The following is a 21690-nucleotide window of genomic DNA, read 5'->3' on the forward strand; positions in this document are numbered from 1 at the left end:
TTTATAATTAATGTTAAGAATCACAGTTATCTCGGACAAAATAAACGCATTAACGATATTTGTGCATTATCAAACAATTTGCGATTTTATTTAATGAATTATGTAACGTTTATTGTGCAAGTGAAAAAGAATCGACGTGTCTATAATTTTAAGATGATTTTACAATATATACCGACTATATTATTTTATCTAAAGAGGAACGGACTGCAGAGACGAAAGTCTGCAGGTTCAAATCCCAAGGGCACACACTTTTGATTTTTTCTAAAATAATTATGTGTGTATTCTTTGTAAATTATCGCTTGTTTTACGGTGAAGGAAAACATCGTGAGGAAAACTGCATATCTGAGAAATTCTCTATAGGAATTTTGAGGGTGTGTGAAGTCTCCCAATCCGCACTAGGCCAGCGTGGTGGACTAAGGCCTAATCCCTCTCAGTAGTAGAGGAGGCCCGTGCCCAACAGTGGGACAGTATAATACAGGGCTGATATTATAATTATTATTATATTTTATCCTGTTCTCATTTTGTCATATATTTTTCCCGGCTTCGTTCATTACATCCGTTTTGATTTCTCTACAAAGGCACCCTTCGAGCCTTCAAAGGTAGGGTCCGTAAAACATGTAAATGGGCACTTTAAATAAATTTTCTATATAAATGAAACCGTCAGATGGCATGCATAATTTAACGATCATTTTCTAAACGCTAGGTAATATTAAATCAGTAACACGAACCGCTTCATATCAAAAACTGATTAATCGTAAATGAGTTCATCTTACAACTTTACTACTGTATTAGGTATATCATATTTGGTGAAGAAACTATATTTTACAGAGCGAAACCGATAAACTACCTCAAGAATTTACATATAAATTCAAAAGTTTACTACATACGTATTCAGTAAGTCAAACAGGTACAAAGAATGGAGTGTTCTTTGAATTCAATACAAAATTCTACAAAATATATTTTCGTAATAAATTGTATGAGCGAATTTAAATGTCATTTCGTAGGACGCTTCATAGGAAATTACAACACATGTTAATTTGCCGTGTACTGAAATACATTGAATTTTACACCCGCTTACGTCTGGACTAGCGAATGTATGTTTTCATATTTACGACATCCCTTTTTAATAAATACTATGCTATGTAGAAATTAGACGCTTCGCAATATTTTTGATATGGCGATTATGCTCTTCAAACATAAATATTACATTATCATAATTTCATCTCTCATAGATCTAAACAGATCAGAAATATGAACGAAGATATACCTACAATAAAACCATCTGTCTATACATGTTATAGAAAAAAGTCCTATTTTCAATCTGTCTGTATGTTATCGACTTTCTCAAAATCTGCTGTACGAATTTTTATGAAATTTGGTATGGATATAGTTTAAGACCCTGAAAAGGCTATAGGCTACTCTCCCGGCTTCTATCCCGGAAAATATATAGTAATAATCCCGGGAAACTCCTGACGCGGGCTAAGCCGCGGGCAGAAGCTAGTAATCCATAAGAATAAATATTGTTATAGATATGTAATATATTTTTTATTTGTAATTCTTCCATATTAAGGTAAATACTTAACAGTTCGTTTTATATATTTCAAGTGTGATACCTACTTACTTTATTAATATTTCCCGCTGTAATATTTACGTTCTAAACTGTTAATAAAATGTCACGAGCCAATAACAATTAACATTTCCACACGATGAATGTAAGATTTGAACTATCATTAGGCTTTATTGAACAATGGGTCCATGGGGTCTGTAATTAAGGACCCTATGCCCGCAGTGTTGACTTGCAAATAGAGAAAGGCAAACGGCTGTGTTTGACCAACCGAATGACTACACGGCACATTCCAAAATATAAATAGTGGGTTGAGCCTATAATCTCACTCACAGTAATTCACATATCTTAACCTTATGTATTACTTAACTTAATAGTACCAATGTAATAAAAAAATATAAAATTAGTAATCCCTTAGTACCAATATATGACTGTATAAGAAATATTTCGCGTCTACAATTTTGTGATTTATCAAATCTGTAATATGATGAACTTGAAACACGAACCGAAAAAATATCTAATCAATTTAACTCGGTTCGCTAAAAATGATATCGCAAATTTAGCTCAGAATGATATTATGTATAGAATTAAATGCCCCACAGCGTTTACTTCTTTTAAAAGTTAGATTGCGTAGTAACTACGTAATGTTAACTATAATAACTTTATGATGTATTTACTTGATATGTATTCATAATGACATCCTTTAAGTTCCAATCGTACTAAATAAAATTAAAAAATAAAATGCATTATTCTTCAGGTAGGCGAACATAGTTACACTTATGATAAGTCAAGGTAGTACATGAGAATATTTAATCATTACTTAAATAAAGTCGCTTATATAAATACAGACATTTCATATTGGACATAACAAGGATGAGAGTATAGGGAGTAATGTACTAATACATTATAGATAGGTTCTACAACACTATAATGAAAGTTGATCTTCAATTACCATACGAGTTTAAAGGCCAAAGCCATAACCAAAATATCCAAACCAATGCCTGTTACATACTAAGTTATAACATACGCGAATGTACAAAAAATAGAAATACCCTTTTAGGGTCAGTAAAATAATAAAAGACGTCTCCAGTTACAAGTTATTGTATGTCTACCATTTTGAAAAGTGTCGGTAAGTAATGAAAATATAACCTCTCGGGGCCCCATTAAAAAATCTCCGCGAGAATTTTAATTAACGCAGTAACTTTTTCCGCCGAATTTCTCGGAGGTTTAATTTGAATTGAAATTTAAGCTGTTGCTTATAAAATATGATACGTTAAAAAATGTTTTGCCGTCAAGTATTTATCGTAAGAGCCTGCCCAAATTATCCTAATATTTTAGAAATCGTGTCATGTCGATTTAGGCATATTTACAAATACAAATCAAATAAAAGTATGATGATTTTGAATGGCTAGATTTAGTTATTGATCAAAATAATAAGCGTAGGAATATATTATTACCACCATTTATTTAAGTAAATTTAAACTTTTTATATATACTCTTAAATATGTGAGTGTAAAACAGAGTGTAAGTATATTTAAACCAAAACGTTATTTCCCTAGAAATGTAGCATTTATTCAAGGATAACGTCTACGATTGATAAATTGTTTTTGTATATGTATAATGTATAATATTCACGAATGACTATGCACAAAATAATTATAATTAATTAGGTGGTGGGCAAAGGAATCGTAGACAGGACTGCCCAATTTTAATTCCATATTTTAACTAATATCTAAAAACTTAATATTGATTGTAATTGAACTGCAAACCCATTAACCAACAAAAAATAACTAACATTTACTATGAAATATATTTCGTTCTGATTTCGAAGTCATGACGGATATAAATAATTAATTCCATTTAGAAGTCACAAATGATTTTTCCCGATGTTCTTTCATACAATTTTATTAATCTGCATGTATATTCAATTACACCAAGTTCAACAGTTGTTATTGACAGTTAATTTGAGAATGCCTTTCGTAATAATATCAATATGCGCACTGAGATGGAATGCATAGTAAATTAATTAAACGCGAAACACGGCAAATATCGTTAAAGCATTCCAGTACTTCGCATTTGATTAAAATGGCATTTGGGCGTTCTGAATTGTTGGTACTGGAATTTGTGTTTAAAAACAACAATCAATGTGTAGCTTCTACACCTTTTTTACTGAGTCGTTTATCGTTTCCAAACAGACAGTTTTTAGTGAAATTTTAAATCAGTATTCTTTTGAAATTTATTGTTTGGAAAAAGCGGCGATAGCCTAGTTGGTTATGGAACGGACTGCCGAGACGAATGTCCGCAGGTTCAAATCCCAAGGGCACACACCTCTGACTTTTCTAAAAAATTACATGGGTATTCTTTGTGAATTATCGCTTGCTTTAATGGTGAAGGAAAACATCGTGAGGAAACTTGCATACCTGAGAAATTCTCTATTAGGAATTTTCGAGTGTGTGTAAAGTTTACCAATCCGCACTAGGCCAGCGTGGTGGACTAAGGCCTTATCCTCTCAGTAGTACACGAGGCCCGTGCCCAACAGTCGGACAGTATACAACACAGGGCTGATATTATTTTTGTTGTTACGAAGATTAATATTTTATGTAGGTATTTAAAAAAACTGTCTGTACCGATGATTCAGCCCCGTAACTATGGAGGCCGCAAAGTCTTCTAAAGGTCGGAAAATTGTTATATAAAAACCGCGAGAAAATCGGCAAAATAGTTTTATTTCAATGTCTAACATTTGCGTAAACATAAGAAATCATCACATGATTCAGCATAACAAAAAAATATATTCTTAAACGCCGACTTTTAAAATCAATTTTTGCGGCCAGTCCTATCGTTAGCAAATAAATGAAACTCATAAAAACTGCTTTTACAAACGTAGCAGAAATAAAACGACCTCAAACAAAGTTTTACTATCGAGCTTGCCTTAGACATTTCGTTTTAAATATTCTCTGCTGAGTTTGTAGGTGACATTAAGGTGAATGCACTCAACTACATTATCTGGGAGATTGGTGTTACTTAGCTCTACGAAGGTGCTTACTTATCTTATGGCTACGGTGAGAGAATAATAAAACTAAACGAAAACTTCAACTTAAGTTTCATGAAATATTTAACGTAGAACGCTGCAAACTTCAATTTTAATCAACTGGTTATTTTGACCAAAAGAGCAATTCGTTTCAAAGTTCACTATACTTTTAAGAGTTTAATTATTATAGCTATGTACTATATTGAATTAATACGCCAAAAGCAGGATGTAGTAGCAGAATAGATGACCCATTGGCCGTTGCAGCCGCCATACAAATCGACGTGAGTGACGTTCCGGCATTATTTCTTGTCGACGACTCTAATTTATAGGCTTTGTGCGATAAATCAGCTCTCATCGCGTCGTTTGTTAGGGCGAACATGGCAGTTGCATTAGCCATAGAACCTCAAGCTATTGTGTGTAAATTACGAAATCTTTTATTCGAAACAATAGCGTCCTTACCTGTGGATCTTTACACTGTAAAAATATAAATTAGGTACAATCTATAATACTCAGTTCGTTGTAACTATGTTTATGATATGCAAAGTTTCAAGTAAACAATAAAAAAGTTGAATCCTTCGACCGTCTCCAAAATGCTGTCCTGTCTTATTGGATGTCTATTGACTGACAGTAGCAGTGACGAACACTCCTTTCGTAATTTATGTTCGATTTAGTTATCATTAGAATGATTTGCAGACCACAATTATGTATATTAGTAACTATATGTTGTGTCGAGTTACCTTTTAGGATTGATCCTTCGCCATTGAACACGAAAATATTACTCGTCGGGACCATTGTGACTAGGTTTTAGTCATAATGGTCAACTAATATTTACAAGACAGATATAGTCGGGTACAAAATATATAAATATAATCCGATGCACCTCCTACTCCTCACCAATCTGCTCTAGTAAAGGTGACAATTTGAACGCGAAACAGACTGCTATTACACCTAGTATTTAAACATTCCCGTTTACATGTATCGAGTCTAAATGGATTTCACTAAAGTAAGGCGCGTCGTATTTAATGTACACGCCCTAATGGACTGGACATGGAGTGCCGCGTGGTGGCTTTATGTGATTTTAATGGAAACTGAATGGAAGTATTTCACATGTCGACGAATTTTATTAACAGATATTGCGTAAGTGGTTTTGCTGATGTTGTCGAAATTCCGAGTTTGTTTTGCAGGAAGAAAATTAAAGCTTGTAAAATGTTTTATACGTAAAATTCGACATGGACGATTCAAAAATTTCAGTCCTATTATGTATACTTATAGGTCTCTAGTGGTAGAAAGCAAGTGCACGTGATATTGTTATTTGTTATTTTCACTACATCAAGCATCTTGTGTCGGGTATCTAAAGCTAATATTTATATACTTGAACGACTGACGATCGATGTAAGCAGCCGTAAAACATCAAAGCAACAGGTATAAAAATATTATATGAAAAATACGTTGGCATTATTAGTAAGAACTAAGATGTTCTGTTTTTACTGCTAGGTCCATGAAAGTATATTCCAACAGTTCAAACTCAAGCCATCCAGTTTCAAAACAAGCTCTTCTATCTTAAATCGTGGGATAAAAGAATTTCAATGAAAATCATATTATAGACGCGTGATGCGACGCTTACTGAATAAAACTGCCAGTATTAACTGGATAAACCTAGCTAAAAGGAGGCTCAGTGGAGTATTTTAAATCTAAACCTTATTATTTAAAATACACTGAGATCAAAGATCAAAGTTTATATGACTTATACCGATTTTGACGTAAAATTTTATCGTAGCAGTAAGTCTATTAGAGGTGAAAACTTACTTGCAGATATTACAGCAGTCGGGTAGTTAAACCACGATTATGCAGACGATGGCATAATCAATATTCAGCCTTGGCTCAAAAACAATGTCAAGAATGTGAAACCCCAAGAAAATTTGACGATACATTATTTTATACTTAACCTTTAAATATAAGATGAATTTCTACCGACAAAGAGTAAAAAAAACAATTTCGCTCGTCCAAATTAACTCAAAAACAATAAAAAGTGCGAAAGTATAATGGCATATGCAATCACACTTTACTTTTTTATCGTTTGTCTTGGCTGCGTCATTTTAGTAAAAATACCACTTCGTACCAGAGATAGTGATACCAGATTTCGACCATTCCCTCCAAATTGGAGAAGATTCGGGGGGATAAATATTTGAGGAAAGTTTTGGTGAGAAAAACTAAACTCGTGCTATGCGTCTTCGAAGCGAAATATTATATGAGCAGCCTTCAAAATTGCATTGATAAAAGTAATGACGGATTTTTTTTCGCACTTAATATAACACCTTGCCTAATTGCCTCTGTGGTATATTTGTATTACAGTATAACTGCAATGCTGATATATCGGGTTTGATCTCCGGATCGGACAAAGTATTATATTTCTTTTACTCAGTATCAGGCCGCAGGATGTTATGGAATTTATCCCGATATGGTGATAGTTCGCCCCTTATCACATTATGGGACGAAATATACATGGCAGAAAATATGTGCAGCAATTGCGCCTCCTCCTACCTTTTCGGGAATAAAAGGTGTTTGTGTGACATAATATAACACTTTTGGGGAGAATTTTTCCTTACATGCTACTTTCGGAGGTTTATCAAATACATTTTTTTTATTGCTTTGAATGACGAGACGAGCTTGCCTTTCGCCTGAAGGTAAGCGATACGACTGCATAAACACTAGAAACACCATTCAACACCTTGAATTACAAAGTATTGTTTACATTTGAGGGTATCACAAACCGGCCAACTGGCATCACCGTTACTAAAATGACGGCCTGAACACCACGTGTCGTCGACTCGAATCGAATCAGCTTTTTTCGAGGATTCGCATTTATCGTGACTCCTGCGATATTTGTACGAGGAAATTGTGATCACAATGGAAATTTCCTGCCTATCCATTTATTGTTCTTTGCTCAAATATCAAGATAACTAAAGCAAATACGTACAACGGATGTATTCAGTTCAGTTGTTATGATTATAGATTATTTGTATTGTTTATGTTAGCTCTCAGACTATAATGTGTCATATATTAAAATATATTTCAGTTTATAAAGTTATTTCGTTAGATCATTTTTCAACACAAGCAATTCGCTCGCGCTTCGTTTGCCCATAAATAGTAGCAATATGACCCATAACTTTGAATTACATAGCTCTGCATGACTATAAACTACACTCGTCAACCAGAAAATTAGATGTTCTCATATTGCCCAGTAATTTCTGGATACAATGTTTTTATGCCGAAATATTACAGTGCTTATTACTCTTTGGCGCCAGAAATAAACTATTCTATGTCGCATTTCTGAACAGAGTCTCGCTCTCGGAAGACTTCCCATTAAGAGTAGTAATGGTTGAGAAAAACAGCTTTTATAATAATGATTTCTTATGTTTACGCGAATGATAGACATTGAAATAAAACTATTTTCCGGAATATATCGCGGTTTTTTATATTATTATTTTCTCCCAACATTTCGAAGACTTTGCAGCCTTCTTGGTGATGGGGGAACTGCTTTTATAACGCCACTAGGTGTTCCTCGCAGCTTCGCCAGTATTAAAGGTTTTCCCACTAGAAAAAGCCCTAAATCATTGTACTTATCTATATTGCCATTTGTACGACACCAGCACCATATATTTGAGAAATCGGATTAAAATTTATATTTTTTGTAACGGGGCAAGTTCTTGGGGTTAAACGTGGACTGTGTTAGACCAACACATGATTTAAGTGTTTGTCAAACTTCATCAAAGTCCCTTCAGCTGTTTCTGAATTTACTTGTAAAATGTATTGTTTTATGTTTCTCATAATTACGTTTTTTAATGATTGTTTTTTCCAACACTTTAATACATGCCGTAGTAACTAAAGATAATGCATTTACCTATCGTTACTAATTTTTAAGGTTTAATCAATCAATGTAATTACCCACTGTTAGTCCTTAAAAAGAAACAAAAAAAATAGTAATAATAAGATTACATATTTTTATTATATTTTTATATGCATGTTTTTTGTTAAATGTATATGTACAAATGTAAAAAATACCTTTAAAATAAAGAGAATTGACCACAGATTAGATAATATAGTTATGTGTTACCTTACCAAAACAATCTTTTATCCTTTATCAATAACTAAACCGCGACAAAACGTACAATATTACCACATCACAAATCTCAAACACGTAAAATATTACGAAAAACACTTCAAAAATAAACTAAGCAGTAATCTGAGGTAGTCTCCAGAGATTCTGTACCCATTTCTGCACCGAGCAATGTGGCCTCATTCCTTCGTCCCACGGAGCCGATATAGTAGGAACGTACATTATTTTCTCAAGGGATTTGTTGCGAGAAATGGGTTGGTGCCGAGTTTATAGCCGTCTTAATCGCGTTTAGAAAGGTTAATGAACCGACAATGTGCGAAGAATTAAAAATCAAATTTATCGTTTTATTGGTTCATAAAATAGATTACAGCTATTGTAAGATTACATGCACTATTACAATAGACTATAGATATATAAACAACTAAGGTGGTGACTCTTCCGCTTAATTCGAGATATATCGATTAATTTCCGGACCTTCATTTTGAACGCTAGCCGCGTAGTGGACGCCGTGATTTCGAGGGGGAGTGGATTCTACATAAGAATAGATTATATAGTGAAAGAAGAATGAGTGATTGTCTATCACATCGTCGGATAAAAGTTTGTCGAAATGTTTGACAAAGAGAATATAACACTACGTCAGAATATTTAACATTGATAATGATTTCTTATGTTTACGCGAATGTTAGACATTGAAATTAAACTAATTTTCCGGATCCTATCGCGGTTTGTTGTTTTTTATTTTTCTCCCGACTTTTCGAAGACTTTGCAGCCTTCATGGTCACGGGGGGGACTGAGGTGTTGTTCATCCGCAAAGTCAAAGTTGCAATATCTACCTACATTTTACAAACAACTTTTTTAAAATTTTAGCTGTTGGTGGTCCGATCTACGCAGAATGAACAACACCTCAGTCCCCCCCGTGACCATGAAGGCTGCAAAGTCTTCGAAACGTCGGGAGAAAAATAAAAAACAAAAAACCGCGATAGAGTCCGGAAAATTAGTTTAATTTCAATTTGACATTGATGTTTAAAAAGTCGTAATGAAGCATTTAGAGACTAATAAACGAATACAATAACACAAGAGAATAAAAAGTACTGTATCAAAAACTGCCAGAATTTATTGATTCAATATCCAGACCCGAAACAAATATTTGCGCGTCACACACATTTGTCCTGAATACTCCTGATACGAGTATCTGTAACCTTATTTTTGTAGTTGGTAATTTTGCCAAACGTGCCCTATATTGGGTCAAATAATAACAACTTATTTCCCGAGGTCATTTTTCTAGCCGGACTAGTCATTATATTATGTTTTATGTTCACCCATAGAGTTATCTTGTTTTGGGAACATTGCCATATTAGTATTCAGTAATTAACCAAAATTTTGCTCTTCTATAGATTAATTGACTAGAGATAAAAATAACAAAAACATATAAATATACCATTTAATTTGCACATTTCTGTTTAAACCAAAACAATCATTAATCCAAACCTACTTTAGCCAACAAATCAGCACCAACAACAGAACCTGCCTAACGCAACCAAAACTAATTTATCAGTTCAAGTTAATTAATCCAATCGAATAGCACAGAACCGGCCGTCAGTTTGACGTATCTCGTTAAGGTGCTACCCCCAGCAAAACTGCGCGTTAACCGTATTTTTTCTTTCTATTCGAAATTTATAAAAGATCATCATATTTCTACAATATTTTATCTTAACTTTGGTAGTTTTAAATTATGTATAATGTGGCTATTGTATCATTAACTTTACAATAAAAATGCCTATAAAATTGTTGATTTCTGCAACTCAAAAGTACAAATAATTTTAATTTGCAACTATCACTATCAAAGACATAATTCAATAAGGTATACGTTGGTAGTTTTAAATCTTTAAATTCGTAAATCTTCGCACATTCCCGCCGTTATTTATGCTTCTTTAATGTATAGAAAGAATGCTCAAGGTCATTTGGTTGGGAGGTCTTAAATCAAAATTTCACTAACCGATCGTATTACTGGAAGCGTAGATGTTTCTCTGGTAAGGAAAGTTCGATGACAGCTGCTAATTATTAGGTACTCGCGTGATATGTACTACGATGCTGAAAATGTTGACATTAAGTATATTGTAAGAGGTATTTTGATATCTACTCCATGAGGATGTCGCTTGGAAATCGAGACTCATGTTTTATATTTCATTAATAAATTTTAAATAAGCCGTTCATATTAGAATTTAAGTTATAACATCAGCCCTGAGTATATATTGTTTCAATTCTAAACAAGGTCTCTCTTTACATAGTAGTGTAATGCCGTTAACTTCTTACATAAAATAAAGAGCAAAAACATTTACCACACCTTAGCACCTAATTTAAAAAGAAATTATTTAATAAAGCACTCGTTTTCTCCAAGAGACTTGGTCGCCCTACCACTACTAATTGCTGAGTTAGAAGTTAGCGAGACCATTAAGGTCTGTTTAATGTGGTCACTTGAGACTATATGAGGCCATTACGTTTGTAATCGGACCTGCGTAATTTACACTAAGAGTAATATTTTTAGGTTATTTTATGGATATTAGATTAGACCGCTGTGGCAATGATTAAAAAATACTATAATAATACTATTATATTTGTATATCGCGAATACTCTGCTGCATAATGAGCGTGGTTTTAAATGAATCATCATCAACGCCATCATCATCACTTTTAGGCAAAATGCGTAGGTAAAATAAATCCTTTCAAATATTTTAACTTTTTGTCTTATGAACCAATGGTTGGTGGGGTAGTCTTATTTTTATTATGTTGAAATGGCTTTATTTTCTCTCCCCCGGTATCTTTGGGACGGCAAACATTGTTTGTCCCAGGCAGCAAGAACCCACACTGTGTACCATATCCTATGCCCTACATAAACTTTTTTATGACCTTCAGACAACTCTGGTGGTTTTTACTATACCAATTACATTTTATCCGCAGTATAAACATTTCGTAGTGCCATTACAAACTCGTTTATAATATAACTTCATAAAACGTTAAATATGAAACCAAGCTACTTCGTTGCCTTGTTAATAATTTTACGAACAAAGTACATTGCAAATGTCTTGTTACTTCGCATAAAGTTAGATATATCAATAAAATCTTTTAACAGCATTGTTTTTATTAGTTGTTATTTCTTATTTCAAGTATTCATTATGAACCTGTTATATCTCCATATTATTACTTTTAATTTGTTTTGTTACAAGTAAACTCCATTCTAGTATTAAATTGACTTAATAATATTTTAGTTTTCCATGTTTCCAATCTTTGAGACCTTCGTCCCAAAGAAGCCCTCGCTCGACTGGAGTCAAGGGGGGGCAATGAGGTGCACCCCCCCCCCCTAGAGATTCTAAAAAAATGCCAAATGTAAAGCAACCAAAGTCCTATGTCTTGGATTGGACTTGCTTGATCAATCATTCCCGCATGCTCAACTACGTTCTGCTTTATTTTATTGTGAAAGCGGGTGGAGGAGGAACATATTGTGCTCTCGACTTTACCTACGATTCATACTTCTCTCATTCTCCATATCAACTTGCCCCCTGGGCCATCGGCTGACGACGCTCTTGACTGGAGTCAAACCATTTTCTCAAGAAAATATCAGGTTAAACTTAACAGCGTTTTATAGGTACATTTATAGATATAAGCTGATGCCCAAACATCTTTTCTTTCCTTTTTAAATTGATTTGAACTGAAGGAATGCCCATTTGACGCGTTATTATGGTAGCAAATTCTTTATAAATCTAAATGAAAAGTTCTTCATCATAAATATACCTAGAATATTATTCATCTCTACTCAATTCCACAAATTCATAACAAAACATGTAAACACATACTTATATGGACATTTAAAATTCACAAACAACTAGAACAGTATCATCATGTATTCATCACGTAAGAATATATCATCCATCTAATATATAGGGTGTTTTTTCACAAAGTATCCATATTTTTTATTACATTTAAAAAATATAAAATTACGCATAATTAGTAAGTTATTTATAATCAACTGTTATTTACATCGGTACAGTATTTTATGGTCAAATGTTATTTACACGTTTCAGGTAACAAAATCATTATTTTTTTATTTCATTAATCGTCTATACTACCGATTCTGAACCGACCTATGAAAATTTGGCTACACTTTAAAAAACACCCTGTATACTGAGTCATTGTTAGGCACTAGCGTCCTCTACTACTGAGAAGTTTAAGGTCTAGTCCCCTACAATAGTCTAGAGCGAAGTGACAGGCTTCATACACCTCCGAAATTACCTTCTCTTGTGGAGATTTTTATAAATATAGGTTTCCACAAATTCCTTCACCAGCAAGTGATATTGCATCCAGCATGATTTGGGTTTTGAATCTTGGACTCTCGTTTTCGAATCCGTTCTATTTCCAACTAAGCTGTCGCCGGTATAATTGATCACATTAATGAAACGTTATTTTCCCAAATACTATCGTAATGGAACGAATAATCTTGCGTGACTGTGCGGACGGTGTAAGTCTTAACTAACCCACAACGGTTTCCTTGTATATTGCGTGGAACGAAACGTAATATTTGGCGACTGTAAATAGCAATAATAGCAATGTCACCGTATATTGCTTTTTATTTTCTTTACAAAATAATAAAGTAACTGAAACCGTTGTTTTGTCTTAGTTCTGTACTATGTCCAGTGGTCTATAAATCGTTTAGTTTGGTCTTTCGTATAAGTCTTTATGTTGGGTACCATTGCTTTATTAACTCCTGTTTCCAAAATAAACTATTGATCAGGCGCAAGACCAACGCCTTTACGTGCTTTCCAAGACTCGAGGGTATCACACCACCGAATTCCTGACTTAGAGCTGCAACTAAGATTTTTTTTTTAATCAAAATACTCAGTTACATTTTTTTTGTCCCGACGCGGTATTCAAATCCAGAACATTAGCGCGGTTGTCGTACTCATACCGTGTTCGCTTTACAACAACGCCAACAAGGCAATCAACCAACAATTATTGCTAGACAGACAACTTACTTCTCAATATGAAAGCATTGTCAGACTAGCTTTCTCTAGATGATAAGTGTATGATGCTACACAAAATTTGTATTTCACAGTTCCAATGTTGTTATTGTTTAGAGGGAATTGTGATGCTAACCATCAAAAGAGCTACTTACCCATCCTACACATCTTTTATCAACAATCTCGCTTATTATGAATATTCCATTTGTTGTAAATGATACCTGTTTATTACATAAAGTGTTTCTCTTTGCAGAACAGGTCGCCGCCGCCTGCCTACATCCCTACTGCACTGATCTACGCCCCACCGGAGCCTTTGGAGGTAATACTATCTTTATGTACATTTTCATAAGCGTCTTAACCTTTACCAATTACCACTGAAGCCTATTTCCAAATTGTCAACTAATAACACTGATTCAATATAGTAGGCACGGGTAAAGTGGACGTACGAAGCGACATAGTCGTGAAATAACGACCAAGTTTCTTAAATAAAATTTAAAAAAAACTTCAACATTCTTTTAATTCTTATCTGTACCGTAAGTTTCTGTTATTTTATGCGTCTCTGAAAAAATACAGAAATCAAACAATAAAATTAACCTCACTTAAGTAAAGATCAGACTACAAAAAACAATGTTCATTCAACACCTTAACTTTGCCATTAAAGTTATCGATATTATGTAAGTCTATCGTTAAAGCTAAAACGCTATTGATTTTTGCCTTACACAGTGCTAGCAGTCATCAAACATACAAACTCCCTCCTGCTCGTTTAATAGTTTGAGACGACACCCTCGCCCGAGTCGACTTGTCGTCAACTTTCCTTAAACATTGTGGAGCTAGACGCTATAACTAGGGTTGTCAAATGACCAGTTTCTATTAAAATATTTCAAAAAACTTAAGACATCAAGCTCTTCCCAATGGAGCTAGGCAAAGGTGCGAATAGAGCACCCAATTTTCGCCGATGTGTTCCGTCCCAAATTGTGATAGAGAGCGAACCTATCACTAGATCAGACGCAAATTACTAACTCAGGGTTGATACGGAGGAGCAAACTATTCAATAATTGTGTTTATAAATATAGAGACCTATCTAAAAATAACAGTTTGTAAGAAAAGAGGAACAGGATTTATATTTCTCAATTGTAATAATTATTTATTGAGGTTATTAACATAGCTTATTTTATTATTTGAGGTAAATTTCGAATTAATACTTAAGCAAAAATGATCACACTTTATTGTTTAATTGCATCATAAAATGTTCTATATAATATTACTAATATAAATCAATATATCCTTGACCTGTAAACCTAAGGTAACTTAACGGGGTCAACCCCAGTACGGAGAGCACTAAAGTACAGGAAAAGGACCAAAAACTATGACACCTATAAGAATTGAAGTGTAGAAAAATATTAAATGGATATAGGTGAAGATTAGTCAAGATGTTTAATTAATATCTAATGAGCCCTATTTTCTTTTTAATAAATAAGATATCGCTGGCTCATTATTACAAAGTTCTGCAAATGCGATTTAAAATTTACATGTTGGTAAAAGTTTTAACAGACAGTAATTCATGGTTCAACTTTTATTAACCATGGGGGATTATTTTTAAAGTCAAAAAGACAAAGAATCATAAGATATATATTATTCATTTGAGGAAGAAATATAACATAGAACCTTGTAATAGTAAGCGAACGACATGTAAACGGAAAAAGATTTATAAAGCGTTAAAATATATGCACACAAAAATATTTCGCTTTTTTATGCAAAATAAAGTAAAAATAATAAAAAAATTTACATATACATTACAGCTTTATATCCAAAAGGGATAAGCAGAGATAAAACCAGGCACCCGCTTCTCGTAACATTTCACACTGTCCTAAAAATGGTAAATGACATTACAAAAATGGGAATACTAAACGAAACGTTGTTAAAAGTAATTAAATAACGTTATTCGGTGCAATAACCTGTTTCTGATATTACAACGAAAAATCCATTTTGCAGTTATTTCATTTCGTAGTTAGTTATGGTAGTTGGAAATGCGGTCTGTTTTTCAGAGAAATACATTTCAAGGTAACTGCTTCGTAGCCCTGAATATTTAATAATACATTTCTAAATTTATAAAGTTATAATCATAATGCATAAACGTGTTTTAACTATTCGACTTATAGGTGGTTTTGAACAAGCCGTTTTATACCAAAAACCATACATTATGTCTGAAGACTGAATACTCATACTATAGAATTATAAAAATGATGACGGTTTCAACATAACCAATTAAACCGTATTATCGGTTCGATTACTATTGAAATGTTTCCATGTCAATCACCCAAAATTAAACCTTATTTTCACAACAAAAACAGGATTCCCGAGTACTTATTCGTCGTGTGCGATATGTTTTTGATGGCCCAAATTCTTTTAAACGTGACTTAAACTCGCTTCGTAAGGCGATCGTACGCATTATCAATTTGCTTTGGTATTTTGATGGGGGTTTAATTTTTGTCGATATAACGTCTGCCGGAGTACGTGACCGGCAATTGATAATTATAACAATACTAGCTTTTGCCTGCGGCTTCGTCCGCGTGAAGGAGATTTCCCGGATAAAAGTCCCGCTATATATTTTCCCAGGATAGAAAGTAGCCTAAAACCTTCCTAGGGTCAACTTAACAATCTTACGGTACATCATTTTTGTCTAACTCCAACGGTTTAGGCAGCGTCCGCCAAGATAGCAATTTTTTTCCGATTTACTTGATATGTATCGTTATATTATGACGAAATTACACAAATTACTATAAATTAAAGCCTATGTGTTATTCTGATGTATAACCAATATTATTGTAAAGTTTCATCCAAATCCGTTCAGTAGTTTTTTCGTGAAAGAGAACCAAACATACATACATCCATCTTCACAAACTTTCGCATTTATAATATTAGTAGGATTATTGTACCAGAGGTAGGTACAGGGCAATGTGGTAAATGTGTGTCGTTTATTAATAGAAAAGATAACCTGAACAAGGACTTCAATTATGGTAATATAGCAGCTCTTCCTTACATTAGTAATGAGAACTTAAAAGGCAAATCTGTTTTTTTAATTACTAGTTACCATTAATAATTTAATAATATACTATCAAAATGTTGTGTGTTATTACATTTTTTACATTAATGATAATTTATGCTCATATTTGTATAATAGAAAATAGTATTATTATATACATGTTGCTTTAAATTTAACCTTTCAACAGTAATTTTTAATATAAACAAGTTTGATAAACAACAACAACTGCAAAAAACTAACAAACAAGCATCTGCATGATATGCATGTAATTGAAAACGAATCACTGGTTCACTATTACAAAGTTCTATGTTAATTTGTATTTATGTAGGAAAAATCAGTTTTAATATTTCGTTATGTGAAAAATTTGAAAAGACAATAAATCACTGTTTCTCCTTTACTTATCTTTCGGGATAATTCGATTTTTTTTACTGGAAAGATATAGGATTATGTGATATATTTATAATTCAACCAATCCAAAAATGTAATATAGAACCTTGTAATAATAAAATCATCAAATATTTTACATGGCGGCGTTATGACATAAATCTCAACACGTAACCTTATTCAAAACCAATTCTGTATCCTATTACATTATTTATTAAGGGCTAATTTTTATTCGCCAAACATGGAAATGTTATGCCAGTAATGTTATAGCGGCAATAGCCTAGTTGGGTGTGGAACGGACTGCCAAGACGAATGTCCGCAGGTTCAAATCCCAAGGGCACACACCTCTGACTTTTCTAATAAATCATGTGTGTATTCTTTATGAATGTATCGTTCGCTTTAACGGTGAAGGAAAACATCGTGAGGAAACCTGTACATCTGAGAAGTTCTCTGTAGGAATTTCGAAGGTGTGTGAAGTCTACCAATCCGCACTAGGCCAGCGTGGTGGACTAAGGCCTAATCCCTCTCAGTAGTAGAGGAGGCCCGTGCTCAGCAGTGGGCAAGTATATAATACAGGGCTGATATTATTAATGTTATACCAGTCTCTTAAAATATCCATTGCTTAAGGTGTACTATAGCATTTATAGTTTATATCTTTAGGGGTTTTTTCATTAATGAAAACGTCATCTCATCATATACCTAAATGAAACATGTTCATTATTTACTCTCTTCAATTTTATTTTACTAAAAAAGTGGTTATTGTTGCAACAACAAACGTTGCTTTCTTTCATCTCTACCTCGTTTCTTTTGAAAAAAAGGTTCAAAGTTATACTCTACTAATATTGTATAATAACTCGGTCAAGAAAAGGGAGCCCTTTTCCCTCCCTTTAATGCTCGAGGAAGTAATCTTCATACGTCATTAGGCAGAGGAAAGTTTAATAGAAGCCAACATAGACATTGTTGAAACCCAATCCCTCGGGAACTCAAACTAATTTCACTGAAGAATATCGATATTCACTATCGTTTATTCCGCTTTAACCTGTTGAGCGCGTAATTATTTCACCGAAGATACTACTTAACTATAAACTTACTTTGTAACTTAGAAATAAAGTTAACGTATATTGTGCAATTTTTAATGTATTAGAAAATTCTCTTAATTTTTCGTCCTGATATCTTTTGCGGCAAACTATTCAATGAAGTTGAAAAGATTGTGTAACTGACCTAAAAGCACTTTACTTGCATTGAGTATCGTATGAAGCATGAGAATGTTAAAAGTGCATTCATAAACCATAAATCAGACGAAACAGTAAAAATTTCCAGTAAGATCAATATAATATTAAAAAAAAAACGAAATTTACTGCCTTACTGATAGATCAACGCACAGTCGAAACAGCGCTGGGTCAAGAAGCATTTTGCACTAAGATCCCTAAAATACGTAAGTGAACACTAAGAAAGGATTTTTGGAAATTCATACGCTAAAGTAGGGAAAGGATGGGAATGGAGGTTAAAGCGGGCACAGGCAAAAGAAAATCAACTTATGGGAATTTAATAATTTGACCTTATTTAACGATTCGCCTGTAACTCTGATTTTTTAAAATATTAATATTAATTGAATTTTTATTGTCCACAGTTGCTATGTGTGTTTACGGAACGCGCGTCGCGGGTATGTGCGGCGGCGTGCGCGGCGGCGGAGCGCGCGGGCGGCGAGGCGCGGGTAGTGCGCGGCGCTCGCGAGACACTCGAGGCGCTGCGACGCGACAACGACGCGCGGCTGCCGCACGTTATCGTCGTCGACGCACGACAACCGCAGCTACTTGATGCGCCTCTGCTGGCCAGGTAAACTTTAGTTGACGAAAAATATTTATATTATTGAAGAAATATAATTAATATAAAGAAATATAATGAAGCCTGTAATTAAAACAGCACTGCAGCAATTACTTACGGAATTGTTAAAAAAAAAACTATGAAAGGTGTATGTTTTGTTGGCTGTACAAATAAATATGAATTCCCAAACGTGGCCAGGTTCCTTAATTTTAAGTGTCCCAGGATCGTAGTTTATTGACTCTAAACTTTTTTCCTGCTCTTTATATAATAATGACTTAAGTTTGTAATGTGTATGTTACGTTTTCTAGCACGTGAGGCGAAAGGTCTATATAATCCCATTCTTGTCGGCTTCCCTTTGTCTAGAATTTATGTAGAATCTAATTATCATTAAAACGATTTGTAGACCGCGTTCATGCATATGTTGTGTCGGGTTTCCTTTTGGAAACTTTCACCCTTCACCACTGCTAGCACTATTGCAAGGTTCTAATCACAACCTAAGAATAGAGAAAGTGATTTTCTGAAATCCAACTAATGAAACCCACTCCAGTCCTTGCAAATGATCAACACACGCACAAATTGAATGTTCTAGCATTAACAGCTCATTAGTGCGTGACTGCTCTAAATAATACCACTTTTAATACTAAATAATAATGAGGTGACAGGGAAGACGAATATTTAGATAAGTTAGTCATTACCACATGAGAGGACAATATTATAACAATAATATCATAATAACTCTGTTTAATTTATACGTCAGCATATAAATAATTATCCCGCACCGTCATGATGATTCATTGTAGAGAGTTATGTTGTGAAATCAATAATTAAATCCATTGTATTTGTAAAAATGTCTTATGTTTACGCGAATGTTAGACATCAAAATTTAACTATTGTTCGGAATTTAGCGTGGCTGTTCCCTCTGTGACCACGAAGGCTGCAAAGTCTTCGAAATGTCGCGTCGGGAGAAAACTAAAATATTAACACCGCGATAAAATCCGAAAAATAGTTTTATTTTGATGTTGTAAAAATGTATTAAAAGTAAACGCATAATACGCTGGACAAATTTAATTAAATTCGGCATAAATCAGTCAAGTCTTGGATTAAAATAGCGTAGTTGGGAGTGGAACGGACTGCTGAGACGAATGTCCGTAGATTTAACACCCAAGGGCACACACCTTTGACTTTTTTAAAGTTATGTGTGTGTTATTTTTGCAATATTACTTGAATTAACGATGAAGGGCAACGTCATAAGGAAACCTGCATACCTAAGTTCTTTAAAAACTGTATGTAAATTCTGCCAATCCCCACTCTGCCTGTGTGGCTGACGTAGGAATAAACCCTCTCAGTAGTAGTGAAGGCCCATAAGTAGGACAGTATATCAATACTGGGCTGATACTATTATTATTCATATGAAGCGAAAGACGAAATCGACTAAAACTGCATTGTGGAACAAAAGGCGTATTCCATGGCTATCTTCCTACATTCCATAACAATACTATCGTTTAGCATAAAACATATGATTCACACTCCCATAATCACGAACGTAATGTGCTCACCATTCAGCGATGGCAAATTGGGGCCAGCTCGATACAACGCTGCACGCACTTGCAAATTGAAATGCACCCCTTTTATACCAACTGGTATTGTAACGAAACATCTGTCGGTGTCTGACGGTCATTTAATTCCCAGTTCGCGATATACCTGCGGGCCATTGTTTTTGGAATATTGCCTTCGAATTTGATGGATGGAGCTATGTCCAATACCAATCCATACTACTATTGTTTTGGATATAATTTTTCTGTATGTTTGGATTGCAAGCATGGTGGATAGATCTGTAATACCTTACGCTTTATTTTCTACAATAGACGAGACTATTGTTTTCTGCTTTAAAATAGATTAAAGGCATTCGTTACAGTTTCCGTAAGAATATTGTAAAGCATAACATTTAAGGTGGTAGCTCAAGGTCCATTTTCATACATTTTGTTTCGGCTTTAATCTGGGTAACTAAACAAGTATTGGCAAGTAAAGAATTTAAATTCACGTCTAGTTAGTGATTAGTTCTCGCAGTTGAAAGAAAAACGTAAAAATAATTAATAATCATGGATATTTCGGCCAGTAATAGTTACCCAGATTAAAGCCGAAACAAAATGTATGAAAATGGACCTTGAGCTACCACCTTAATGTCGAATGGTAATGCACACAGTACAGTGCCATGCAGAACAGGCCATGTTAGTCTCGTTACTTAACTGTAAAAAGAACTAGAAAATTCAAGTTCTAATCCGTACAATAATAAATGAAGTTCGAAGTCTTACATATACATGCAGAAAATAATATCGTATTTTTATATTAAAACTTTTCCGCAACTTCAAAGAGAAATGGAATTAATACAAGCCCGTTTTCCCAGAATATTTGATCACTGTGTTTCGTTTTCATTTAAACATGACAGAATATTTTGCTAAGCCAAAACAACATGAAATGTATCCGAGTAATATGTACAACTAAATTATCTTTTCTATATTTTTTTCTTGGCTCCGGACATACCTTTTTGTACTACTACGAAAATAACGTTACATTTTTACTTATCTTATATTATTTCAAATTAAACCCGTGATTTCAAGACAAGTAAAATTTGAAACAAAATTGTAAAACGGAAATGCAGTATAGAGACTCCAAATTTAAATAATCATGCCATTTTGAACAGAATGAATATAAATAATA

General features: G+C 33.9%; 1 protein-coding gene across 10 annotated transcripts in view; it reads left to right on the top strand.

The window, feature by feature from the left end:
• The window catches only part of LOC115448505 (high affinity cAMP-specific and IBMX-insensitive 3',5'-cyclic phosphodiesterase 8), a 226816-nt gene that overhangs the window by 139504 nt on the left and 65622 nt on the right, over positions 1-21690 (top strand). For 9 of the 10 annotated variants that reach the window (XM_037439130.1, XM_037439134.1, XM_037439133.1 and 6 more), the window contains 2 exons: positions 13975-14040; positions 18779-18984. In XM_037439130.1, coding sequence (XP_037295027.1) covers positions 13975-14040; positions 18779-18984 — 272 coding nt within the window. The remainder of the gene's footprint in view (positions 1-13974; positions 14041-18778; positions 18985-21690) is intronic. The other variant, XM_037439135.1, reaches the window with a different exon arrangement.

Source organism: Manduca sexta, chromosome 16 (assembly GCF_014839805.1).
Source record: "Manduca sexta isolate Smith_Timp_Sample1 chromosome 16, JHU_Msex_v1.0, whole genome shotgun sequence".
Lineage (NCBI taxonomy): Eukaryota > Metazoa > Arthropoda > Insecta > Lepidoptera > Sphingidae > Manduca > Manduca sexta.